We start from the raw sequence: 12,708 nt of genomic DNA, 5'->3' as shown, positions 1-12,708 counted from the left end.
GCCAACAGGAGGAGACAAGTGGATATTGAGAAGAAAGCACATCTGAGAAGATTTGTAAATGATGGCCTCCAGCCACCCAGCAGCCCAGCCTCTTAAACTCACACAAAAGGAGTATCTTTGTCCTGTCTCCCTGTTCATCTAACAGCCTAGAAAAAGACCAAGCAACAACTTTTACCTAGACCTCTGATCCCTTCCATCCTACTTCCAAAGCCTGGAAGTTGAAAGATATTTCCCAGGTTAAGGCCCCTCCAGCACAGCTGTCTGGCTTATCCCTTTAGCTGGCGAGATCGCCTCAAACAAATCCAGATTGTGTTTGCTAACTCATCAGCTTACACTGGGCTTTTCTTCGTCGCTCCATTTTTGTATGAGCGTCTTAACCAGCAAATACCCTGGATTATCCTAATCTTGCTCACCCTCAGGGTGGCTTCCTAGTAAAGCATTTTACAACAGCGCACAGGGTCTGCTCATTAGAGAGGGGGGTCATTTTGACTTTTCCCCCCTCATGGGATGTCCATTCATGGGAATCAGAACTCTAGCATACAGGAAGTTCCCTGACCACTGGGAAAGTTCCTTGCCTCAGCTGTGTGGTTGCCTCAGCTCAGATTGGGGTTTTAATTCACAATGAGAACTTTGGGACTCAACTCTCCTTGGGCTTTAACACAAGGTGAGATAATTGTCTGGTTTGAAAGTGATGGATGATGGGAACCAGAAAAGTATAGTTTGGTGGGAATAGACACTGGTATTCACTTAGACCTTTCTTTTCCATATATATATATATATTTAATGTGATATTTTGGGATTTATGCTCACTGGGAAATGGCTAAATCAAGCTGATTAGCACATTCAAACCCTAGGAAGTTATCTATTATTACTTGTAAGGATATTTAAAACCTTCCCTCAGAAATTTTCAAGTAGACAGTACACTGTTACCAACCATAGTCAACATGGTATAGGAGACATCTTTTGAACACCTTCCACTAGCCCAACTGAGATGCTGTATCCTTGGACATCTCCCCAGTACCACACTTCACCTCCATCATGGCCCTTGGAGTGTCATCCTATCTTCTCTGAGTTGCAAGTTTAGTTCATGTGCATGATGGTTACTCTCCACTGTCAACTTGACTGGATTTAGTATCACCTATGAGACACACCTCTGGCTGTCTCTATGAGGCTGTTTCAAGAGAGGATGAGCTGAGAGGAGAAGACGGACTCTAAATGTGAATGGCATCATACAAAGGGCTGGGGTCCCTGACTGAATTAAAAAGGGGTATGAGAAAAGCCAGCTGAGGACCAGCATTTTCCTCTCCCTGCTTCATGACTACTGACTCAAACAGCCATCATATGCCCTTACTTCCATGTCTTTCCCACCATGATGGGCTATATCCCTTTTAATTAAAAAAAAAAAACCAACTATGTGTATGGGTGTTTTGCATATATGTGCAGAGGCCAGAAGAGGGTGTCAAATTCCCTGGAACTATAGTTATAGATGGCTCCTGGTCATGTGGGTGCTGGGAATTGAATCCAGGTCCTCTGGAAGAAAAGTCAGTGTTTTTAACTGCTGAGCCATTTCTCCAGCCCCTGTATCCTTTCAAATGGGAGCCAGAATGAACCTTCTGTCCTTAAGCTGGTTAGTCAGGCATTTGGTCACAGAAGGGGGAAACGTAACTAATGTGATGTATAAGTGCGGACTGTAGGGCACATTTAAAGTCTGCAGGAAGAAACAACCACCCTGAGAGGTTAAGAACCTGTGAGTGCTAAGGCCGGGGGCATTTGGACATCTCTACCTCCAGACCTTCAGCTCAAGGCTGCTCCTGATGTCACTATGCTGGACATAGTACAGACAGTCTTAGTCAGGGCTCAAAACCCCAGAGTCTGACTTGTTAAGCCCGGTATTCAGGGCATCAGAAAACATAAATCTGTGTATTTATTAAATCTGCAAGAAATGTGCAGCACAAGATCCCTAGGTCATACCACACATGTTCCAGAACCTAGTCACAATGAGACCCACTCATTCCTCTAGAGCTATAAACTGAGTGACTAAGAGAGACCAGCTTTTCCAGGCTGGAACAGCAAAACCAGTCCATAGAAGGGATAAGCATGGAATAAAAGAATAGTAAGAAATGTTACAACCTGTGGAAGATTTGTTCTACCCCTGTGCATTCAAATGAAAAGAACTTGTTTTGTTTTTGAGACATGGTCTGGGTATGTTGCTCAGGTTAGCCTCAAGCTCCCAAGTTGGGATTACACCTGTACTAGCACATCTGGCTTCAAAGAACTCTTCTAGCACCATTCTGGAAGAACAGCACAGGCTCCCTCCGTGTCAGGGCTGTCCACACACAAACTTTACAAAACCAGGAAAAAGGTCTTCCCTATCTCTTGACTGATAGGGATTTTTACTTGGCAGTATTCATTTTAATATTGGGGTGATCATTAGAAATAGACAATGAAACATGGATAATTCTATTTTTTAAAAGAGAGACCAGGATGTCACAGCTGAGAGGGGAAATTTCCTCCTGTTAAATATTATATATAAACCATTCATGGTCACCTAGGAGGAAAACATGATTAGGGTCTGCAATCCATTTGCATCTGAGACTTATCTGAGCCCACACCATTAAACAACAGTGTATATTTCTGAAATTCTATAAGTTAAAAAAGTTGAAGCAGATTCTTTTTCCTGCTCCCACCCCTTTGTGGGGCATCACAATAAATACCAGTGGCATCAGAAGTGATCAAAAATTAAATTCACTCTCCAGGTCTTGACTGATAAGGTCTTATGAATTTTGAATGTGCCAATTGTGGCGACTCCAATAGGATAGAGAAAGGACAGTAAAACACCAGCCAAGCTCTAAATTACCTGGACTTCACAAAAAATTAGAACAGGAACTTAAATCATGCAGGAGCTATAGGTTGAGGGCAGTCACTGAACTTGTCATTTTTCACCAAAATTACTATCTGGGTGCATAATCAAGCTGGGCTTTAAAAATGAATTTGGGGAACGCATGGAGAGTGAGCTGAAGAAGCAGGGATACTGGGAGATTAATGACCCGAGATTTTAAATATTAAGGCCTATATTTATACAGCTCTTCTAGAAAGGATGCTGCCAAAGGGAGGGGAGAAGCCAGTGCTGTGAGCTGGCTCCCACTTTTGGAATTGCACTAGGAGAAAATCTTGATTGCCTTGGCTTTCCAGGGAGATGGGAAGTTGGTTTCCTGAGATCAGAGAGTAAGTCTACTAATGCCACTGTTTTGTGGGCATATTTATTTTTAACATGAAAGGAATCAGTAGACCTTGTTGGTACCGGCCCCTCCCACTCAGGGGAAATCAGTGAACAGGCCTGGCAAGCAAGGAAAAACAGGATGGAGTCCATGCGTATTTTTCATTCTCTGGTGGAGTGAAAACAGCATACTGAGTACCAGGTTAGGCTCATGGTTTCCCAACATGGAAAAGAGAAATGGGGTCTCCCTTTAGAATCCTTTAAAAATATTTATTTATATTTAATAAATATATGCATGTATGTTTGGTGTGGGGGTGTTGGTTCTCCTGGAACAGGAGTTATAGATATTTGTGAGTTGTCATGTGGGTGCTGGGCATTGAAACTGGTTCCTCTGGAAGAGCAGCCAGTGCTCCTAACCACGGAGTCATCTCTCCAGTCCCTCCCTGTAGAATCATAATCTCTGTGATGGGTCATTTCTGAATCCCATTTTTGTCTCTTCAAATACTTCTGTGCTGAGTAACTCACAGTTAAGGCTTAAGGTCATCATGTGGCTGATACTGTCCCCCAAGGCAGGGATGATACCGGAGTGCAGTCACAGGCTGCTTGGTAGGGAGGCTAGAGCACGCTGGCATCACCAGCAAGAAGTAGTGGTGGATGTGGTATCAGTAACTATGGTACTGGGGATGCTGGGTCTGACCATGGTCAATTCATCTGACTACAATCTTAAACTATATTTCCATATGTTGGGCATAACCCCCAGAGCTAACACATGTCACTTAGAAGGGAAAGCCTTTACTGTGGTCTCAAGTGCTCATGTGACCTGGTCTTTACCTGCACCTCCCAACAATCCCGACGCCAAACCTCCCTTTTTTACTACTCTTCATTGGCTATGAACTACCACACACGATTTCCATGCCTTCCATTTGCCACTACTGTTGCCTGGGACAGCTTACCGAATTCTGATATTTAATTTCTTATTCTTTGTGCTCTCCCAACTGAAGTGGAGCTTCCATGAATGTACCTTTCATTTTGTTGATGGCTCTATCCAGACTCTGGCATGTAGCAGACCTTCATTTAAGTATTAGTCTGTATGCGTGTATGTATGCTTGTAGGAATGTGAATGATGGTAGTACAGGAAGATGTGAGGCCACTATCACACTGCTGTTGATATCACCAAAGCCAAGGGCATTAAAGCTAGTCAATGTGGCTCTGGGGATGGGGTAGCCCACCTTCTCTCACAAGGATACTTTCTCTTTTCTCTCGTCAGAGAGGCTCTTAGCTCTGCGTGCTGAGGCTCACAAACCATCACAGCCTAGCCTTCTCTGAGAGGAGTGGATGTGATCTACTACACCCTGCAAAGCCCTCTACTCACCCACCCTCTCACAGAAACATTCCGATAAAGTCTTCCCAAGGCAAACTCACATTCGCTTCAGTTTCTTGTACTGGGTGAAGGCTCCCGCAGGAATGGATTTGATGGCGTTCTGTTCTAGGCGTCTGGAGAACAGAGCAGAGAATAGTTAGTCATCAACCAACCACTCATCACCAAGACACCACTGAGGGGTTACTGTAGTCTCGGGCTTTGAGGACAGGATGGCATCTCTTAGCACAAAGCACAAGGGCACAAGCCATGTGTCCTGGTTGTGGGAGAACACTGCAGTAGCCACAGTGTTCAACTGTTGGCCTATGGAGCCTCATCCAAGGGTCTGAGCTGTTGGAGAAAGCTGGAAGGGGGATACAAGAGCTGCGATGCTTGCCCGTTAGCAGTTGTCTTTGGAGGCAGAATGCTGTAGGAAGCAACCAAGCAAAGTGTTGAAAAAGTCGATGTCACAAAGAGAAGGAAGAAAGAGATGGGCCATGGGGCAGCTGTGTTTCTCTGCTATGCAACCATGTCGCTACTTAGTTGACATCTCAACCACAGAGCTAATGGGCAGAGCTGTCAGCAGCTGACTTCATTTTGGCAGTTTTAATATTGTGGCGAAATAGCCTTAAAAGTCTTCAGGCTTTCAGCAAGACATGTTTCAGACTGGCTCCTTGAGAGCCTGCAAGCTTCAGGGCCCAGGCTGGACCCCTGAGTTGCTGCTGGAATGTGTACCATATATGTCACACATATTTTCTCAAATGCTTTTTTAGTCTTAGGACTCTGGGAAGAATAGGAGATGTTGCAGGCCCAGAGCCCAGAACTTCCTGGGAAGAGAAGGGGCCATAGGGAGTAAGTGAGCCTTTCCAGTCTTATTATTTCATCTCTCAAATGTCTTCCCACCACTAAGAACCGGTGTAGTGGGAAACAGGCATGAGCGGCAGGTGGGATGCTCTATTACAGATGATAAATGACACCCGAGCCCAGGCTGAGGACTCAGTACCTCATCCCCATCCATCTCTCTTCTCCCTGAGGTGCAGATCTTTTCATCAGCTCCTCATTTGGCATGGCTGCTCCCCAAACCCTCAGCTGAACACACACACACACACACACACACACACACACAGACAGAGAGAGAGAGAGAGAGAGAGAGAGAGAGAGAGGAGAGAGAGAGAGAGAGAATATGAATATGTTGGGAAGGAGATGGTGTGGGGTGCCAGAGGGGGAGGGACCAGCTCCCTCAGAGGCTATGTCTAGTGGATGCACACTTCTGGCAAGGAGGACCCATTCATCTTGAAGAATAATCCCCACTGCAGAGTGGGGGAGACAGTCGTATTAATTTGTGCCTCCACGATCTCATCTTCATTGGGGGAACAGAGTATTTGTTACTAGAACCGCTAATGGAGCAGTTTGCCAGCAATTTTCCCATTTCAAACAACATCTCAGCTGCTAATGTGGAATGGTTTGTCAGGCCTACCCATAACACAGACAAATCACTCTCTAGGCAAAAGGCAGGGGGAACGAGAGGGAGCCTGAAGAGGAAGGAAGGGTGGGTGAGAGGAGAGGGAGCATCAGGACAGATCATTCTTGGCTGCTGGATGAGCACGGTTTACAAATGAGACTGCCACGGTCTGTTAGCAATGTCTTTGTGCCCTGCTGGAGGGGGTGGGGAGGGCACTTTTCCTGGGACTCTAGTCAGAGGCAGGTTGGATGGGGGCCTGGTTGGCTGACCGGCTGCTGGTGAGTCACCAAAGCTCACCAGAGGGACTCAGAAACGATGGGCTACTGGATACAGCCACCCACAGAGGCTGTCTTGACAGACTTCCCAAGGACATTGTCATTTTCCAACTGAGTAGAGTTCAGCAGGGATTTCTCAGCCAAGGCAATGACTCTGTGGATCTCTGGGGCAATGCAAGCTTGCCAGGCATCCTGTTAGTCACCTGCCACTCAGGAAAGGGATTCCATGGTTTGCTGCCTTCAGAGAGAACTATTGTCTACAAGGATGGTGACCCTTTTACCTTTTTTGCAGGGGAATTCATGGCTCTTTTGCAGGGGAATTCATGGCTCCTTTCTGTAACAAGAAGCCTGTGTATGTGAAGCAACATTGGGTTCAAGTTCTATTGTCTATCTGTACAATTTATAGGCAACCAGCCTCCACTTTGTCAAGTACTAAGGGAGGGGTGCTCCAATGAGCAGGATGTGGCACTGGACCCTAGGGACTTTTTAAGAATCTGTTGGCAGAGCTGAATCACAGAACTGAATTTCGCTGCTACCACATAATCAAGGCAAACCATCATTTATGGACTTGTTTTGTTTATGTCTATTATTTCTGAGACCCTTCACACGTACGAGGCAAGCTGTACCGGGCCCATTTGTAGACAAGGCAATGGGAGTCTCGAGGGATCAAGAAGCTTGTCAGAAAGAGCAAAGCTAGTTAGTGGTGGAATTAATGAGTCCTGTTTCTATCTATTGGTTACACTGCTTGTCCCTATTTATGAAAATGGGTAAACAGAGGCTTTCTCAAAGTCATGGAAAGTCGGAGGTATTAGGACCCCACTGGCATCATGGATGTAGATTCTCAGTAGATAAGCTCTCAGAGCTGATGGGACAGAGATGTGACTATGCTCCAGCACTCTGGGTCCATGGGCTCCACATTTACAGATTCAACCAACTGTGTGCGTGTGTGCGTGTGTGTGTGTGTGTGTGTGTGTGTGTGTGTGTGTGTGTGTGTGTGTGTGTATGTGTGTGTATTTTTTTCAAGTTCATAAAAAGTCATCTTATTTAACATGGACAGACTTTCTGGCCATTATTTCCTAAGCAATACAGTCTACTTACACAGTACTGACACTATTAGGTTCTATGAATAGTTGAGAGGACTCACAATATACAGGAGGATGTTTATAGCTTATATCCATTTTATATAATGGATTTAAGCAACTGAGGATTAGGAGTTTCATGTAGTTCATGGAAGTACCCTACCCATGTATATATAATATGCATATTGGAGTACTAAGGAGTGAGGTTTGGACAAAAGACAAAGTGCTCCAAACTTAGTCTGTTACCCTGGCAGAGACCTTGGCTTGCATGCTGCAATCCTCAGATTTTCTTACTCTGGGAATGGGCTTTCTTTGTATTTCTCAGCCTCCCAATGGACCCTTAACAGAGTGTCAAAGGCATGAGGCAGTGAGACCTCTTTGATGGTGGTGGGGTAGTTGTGAATTGCCTGTGTCCCTTAAATAAAAAGAGGAGGGGAAGGATAACAACATTAAGAACTAACAAGTGTATACAGGCCAGCCACTGTCTTTTGCGTCTTACATAGCATGTCAAACTTAATAGCTACACATCTGTGAGGTACATCTTTAAGTTATTACCTTCCCTCTTCTCTCCCTCTCTCTTTCCTTCTTTTGTGACACAATCTCCTTATATAGCCCAGGCAGGAGTAGAACGTATGCTCTTCCTGCTATAGCCTTTCAAGTACTAGGATTACGGGCATGCACCACCATGCCACAATTCTCAAATCCCTACTTTAAACACGAGAGAACTGAGGCCCAGAGAGGCAAAGACTAACTAGTGCAAAGTTAGGAGAAGCTAGAGCAGGGGTTTCAATTCAACTTCATCTGATTCCAAAGCCCTGACTCTCAACCATTGGGTTTTATTGAACCACCATTCTCCTAGTCCTTGCCAGCTCATCTGCAGGGAAAATGGCCCTCCTGTTAGGGCAACGGGAGGGTGTGCATGTGTACATGGGACACGCATGGGCACACAGTCTCACAGAGCAAGGACCTTGAGGAGGTTGAACATGTCACCTGTCCTGCAGCTTGGAACAAGGAGACAACGATCCAGTCTCCCAGTGAAAAACGCTCCATTGTAAAGATCTAAAAGAAGCCTAAGCATTAGCAAAATCTGTCACACTTCAGGCTACGTCTGAAGCCAACAGCTGTTTTAGGGCTCTCATAACTGGCACATGTGTCTTGCTTTGTCTGGCAAACATTCTTCAGGCTGCAAACAGATTTAATAGAGCTAGCATAAAAACAAACATACAAATCAAACATCCAAACATCTTCCTGCACCAGCAAAAACAATGGGAACATCTGATGGGGGATTTCAGCCATTTGCACACTGTATTGATCTGCCCTAGTTCCTCAGGTGCTCCCTTAATGATATGTCATTTGCAAACACACAGCTGAACACGATATATTTCTGGCAATGCGCAAGTCACCATGATGACAGGGCTTTGTCCAGTATGGGGGTGTGCCTATAAGTCACCCTATAAAGGAGATTCTGGGCCCACGATGAGATGCTGGCGGCATTGGCAGCAATGATGGTATGATGAACATCTAGCATTCATCAAGGGCTTTTGAATGTCAGACCAGGTGCCCCTGATACACTGGCTCACCTGTTCCTTTCTACAGTGCCATGAAGCATGCACTGCTATTACACCGTGTTATAGGAGTGGTCCAAGAAGTCACTTTGCCCAAGACCAGTATCTGATGAATGGAAGCCAGATTTCTGTGATACAAGTACCTGGACCTTAACTCTAGGCTCTACTATCTTAGGGTTGGGAAACAAAGAAACTTTATTCTTTTAGTCCTTGCCAGTTAAGGAGTTTCCTAATTGTCAGTGCTCTTAGTTCCTCCTGACTTGATAACTGTCTGCGCCCTCTCTCTTTCTCTCTCTCTCTAATACACATGTACAGGTGTTATGTGTGTACATGCATTTAGAGGTTGATATTGGGTCTCTTCCTCCATCAAGCTCCACTTTTATTTTTGGATACAGTCTCTCACTGAACCTGAAGCCATCCATTCAGCTAGGCTGACTGGTCAATGAGCTCCACGGATCTGCTTATTTTGGCTGCTCCCTGAGGCTGGGGATATAGGCACACACTGCCATGTCCCATGCTGTACTTTTTATGTGGCTTGTGAGGATCTGAACTCGGATCCTTGTGCCTGAGCAGCAGGCACTTCATGGGCTGAGTCATGTCCTGAGGGCTTTGACTTAGGACTCTTGTTAGGATATACAGACCCTGGGGAAGGAAGGGAATCTTATGTTTACTTCTTTCCCAAGTCATCCTGAAACATTTGCTTGGAGACCATACAAGAACTCAGCGTTCAGAAGTTCAGTTCTTGATACATGACAGATCTTGATATCTTTCAAGGTGTACCCTGAGCCTTAATTCATATATTGGGTCTACAGCAAAAATGAGGAGTGTGGGCGAATCTGAAATACTCCATCTCTAATGGACTGCCTGCAAACAGCTGGCACTGCCTCAGGAACACAGAGATAGGTGCAGGCATAGTGCCAGAGTTGCTCTTCTTATAGAATGTGTGTGCAGATGTGTGCAGATGTCTACAGAGGACATTCTTTAATCTTAAGGAGAAAATGAACAGTGTAGGAATTTGAGACTAAATCATGCTAGCATGTCACAAATGTGAACAGGGTTTTATGTTTCACGTTCCATTTTTAGTAACTTCCAAACACTGTGCCAATCTTCTAGGTCACACCACTCAATCACCACAGGAAGTCTTCAGGAAGTTATGATATCATGCATTTACCAAAAGGGGCTCCTGGATCAGACATGAGATGTTAAGAAATGTGCCTGAAGTCAGATAAAAGCATGATTCAAGTGCAAGACGGTTGACCCCAAGGCTCTGGGTCCTGATCACTTTCTTCATATAGCTAGCACCTGCTCCCATACCTGTACCCAATCTCCACCCCCTACCCAGGCCAGTGCCTCCAAAATCTGGTGCTCTCAAACATCTAAGTATCCAAGATGTCTAATATCTGGAATGTTCTGGCTGTTTGTTTGGTTTTTAATTACACAACCTTGGTAAGCCTCAAGTGTAGCTAAGCCAGTGTCTTCTCATGTCAGCTGACTATGAGGCTGTGTGTTCCTTCCAGATATCCACTTACAGGTTCATGCTGAAACCCATCTATAGCCTTTCCCATCAAATCAGTTTTCCTTCTATAGCAAAGGACACAAGACACTAGAGGACGCCACACGGGGCTTGGGAGCAAACATGGATGAGATGGAGCTGAGAATCAGAAGGTACTCTTCATACAGATGGTCCCTCTGGAGCTTTTGAAGGCCCAGGGGGGAGTCTGCAAACCAAGAACAGAAGTGTGTGGGCCTCTGGTTCTTCCTTGAATCTTTCCTGGCTGGCGCCAGTTCAGAGAAACACCAGGGAGCTACATGAACAGTGCCCTTGATGGAAGCTGAGTTTCGAGGAAAATCTACAGCAAACCCACTCACTGTGGGTTTTCTGGAAGAAAGCTATTTTTAGAGAAATTGGCTCTGGTATGCGAGGAGACCAGCACACACTTCTCTGGAAAAAAAAATCTAAAAGAGTCTGCCAGCTTGCTTTGCATGAGAGATAGGCACTCCTTCCAAATGTCGGTAGTGTGGACTGTTTCCCAAGGTTAAGACGATTTAAAAGAACCCGCAATGGCAATGGATGGAGAAAAGGAAGTGGGGAGTCTGGCACCATGCCAAGCATTCATAAGTGGGAGGACATGAATCTGGATTCTAGGCGGCCATGGGCAAGAAGTGGAATTCTTGATATTAAAGAGAAGGCCAGGTTCCAATGTCTCTGGGCTGATAAATCAAACACACCTTTCTCTGCTGAGCTGCATCCTGCTGTTTCAACCCCGCTCCTCTTCCCTCCTCTTATCGCTCACCTGCTGGTGTTCTATCATCACTACAAGGACATACTTTAGCTGCCTCAGAGACTTTGGGCTAACACACAGGTCCCCAAGGCCAGCCACTGCTGGTGTTCCCTACTGCACAGTCTCTCTTACACATCGCCGTTCAAACTACTCCCCTGAACCACGGGGACTTAATTCATCTGCTTTAATCTCTCAGCTCGTTTCATGACAGAGGAGAATGAGGCAAGCGCAGCGAGAGAAGTCCTGAGTGATCCATCTGGTAGACAGTGGGTGCCCAATAAGCAGGGGCAACCTTATTACCATGTCTGCATATATTTGCATGAAGATGAGCTACTCTCAAGTTCAAGTCACACGGTATGTGGCTAGCCTCTGTCTACAATCAATCCTCAACTCTTAACTCTCCAAAGAACTGACTGTCTTTGTGGAGGCCCTGTTCAGTAGGTGCCTCCTAGGATATTCTTCCCGACTCTTGTCACCACTAAGAATGAAAGTGGTGGTAAATGTTACAGTAGCTATGGTTGGGAAATAATGATTATTGCTAACAGTATATCTTCTGTGTGGGACACAATGCCCAAGTATCTTGCAGTACATGCCATTTATGAAACACTGAGGAAGTACTATCAGCCTTTGCAGCTCTCAGGTAAGAGAAGACTCAGAAAAGTTATTTGCCAGTGGCTGCGAGGCAAGGCCAGAGGTAGAATGGGGGTCTGCTGGAGCATACCACCTTAACCTCCAGGTTGCGATGGGGTCTGCTGGAGCATACCATCATAACCATCATATGGTTGTTGTTCATCTATGGAAACGCCCTATCTAGGCTGTCCATTCCTAGACTTTCTGATTTTATAAACTAGGTCGTTCCAGATTTATTTTATAAATTATCCAGGAAAAGTAATCTGTATGTATGTATATTATATAATGCATACAATACTCTATCTGCAGTGCCCATCATTTTGTAAAATAAATGACATTTTTGACAACAGTAAAAAGAAGGAAGTCTGGAAGTTTAAAGGATGCTGCTTTAAAATGACATTTTTGCTCAATAAAAAACTACCACATTGTTCTTGACTTTATCCCTTTAACTTACAATGGTTAAAAAACTCAAGAATCATCTCAGATTAACATTCTTGTTGGTTCCAGTCGCCTGGGTGCAGTCTGGCCGGTATAGGGTATACTTTTAATGTAGGCACCCACAGTTTTGAACTTCTGGAGACCTGAGCTGACCTGTGAGGTCCACACTTGGGGACATATGGGAAGTTGGAGAGGAGGGGAGACAGACTTGGATGGGGCAGCAGCCTTCGATACAGCCTGACAGTTTAATTTGGCCTCTTCCTTTATGCTGTGAGTTAGTATCTTGGCCAAAAGGAATGTCTCTGGGTGCCAAAGAAAAAGATGTAAAACCTGTCAGGTGGAAGGAAAGAACTACAGAAGACTGGGGACAAGCCATAGGAATCTGCAGGGATGTGAGGGTGGG

At 45.2% G+C, this 12,708-nt stretch overlaps 1 protein-coding gene across 1 annotated transcript in view; it reads right to left on the bottom strand.

Annotated features, from left to right (window-relative positions):
- Nucleotides 1-12,708, bottom strand: part of Slit3 (slit guidance ligand 3) — a 575,059-nt gene that overhangs the window by 110,838 nt on the left and 451,513 nt on the right. Inside the window, exon 10 of the mRNA XM_027425222.2 lies at nucleotides 4,640-4,711. Coding sequence (XP_027281023.1) covers nucleotides 4,640-4,711 — 72 coding nt within the window. The remainder of the gene's footprint in view (nucleotides 1-4,639; nucleotides 4,712-12,708) is intronic.

Source organism: Cricetulus griseus, chromosome 7, assembly GCF_003668045.3.
Source record: "Cricetulus griseus strain 17A/GY chromosome 7, alternate assembly CriGri-PICRH-1.0, whole genome shotgun sequence".
Classification (NCBI taxonomy): domain Eukaryota; kingdom Metazoa; phylum Chordata; class Mammalia; order Rodentia; family Cricetidae; genus Cricetulus; species Cricetulus griseus.
The sequence above is the reverse complement of the archived record's forward strand: the minus strand, read 5'-3'. Positions and strand labels throughout refer to the sequence as shown.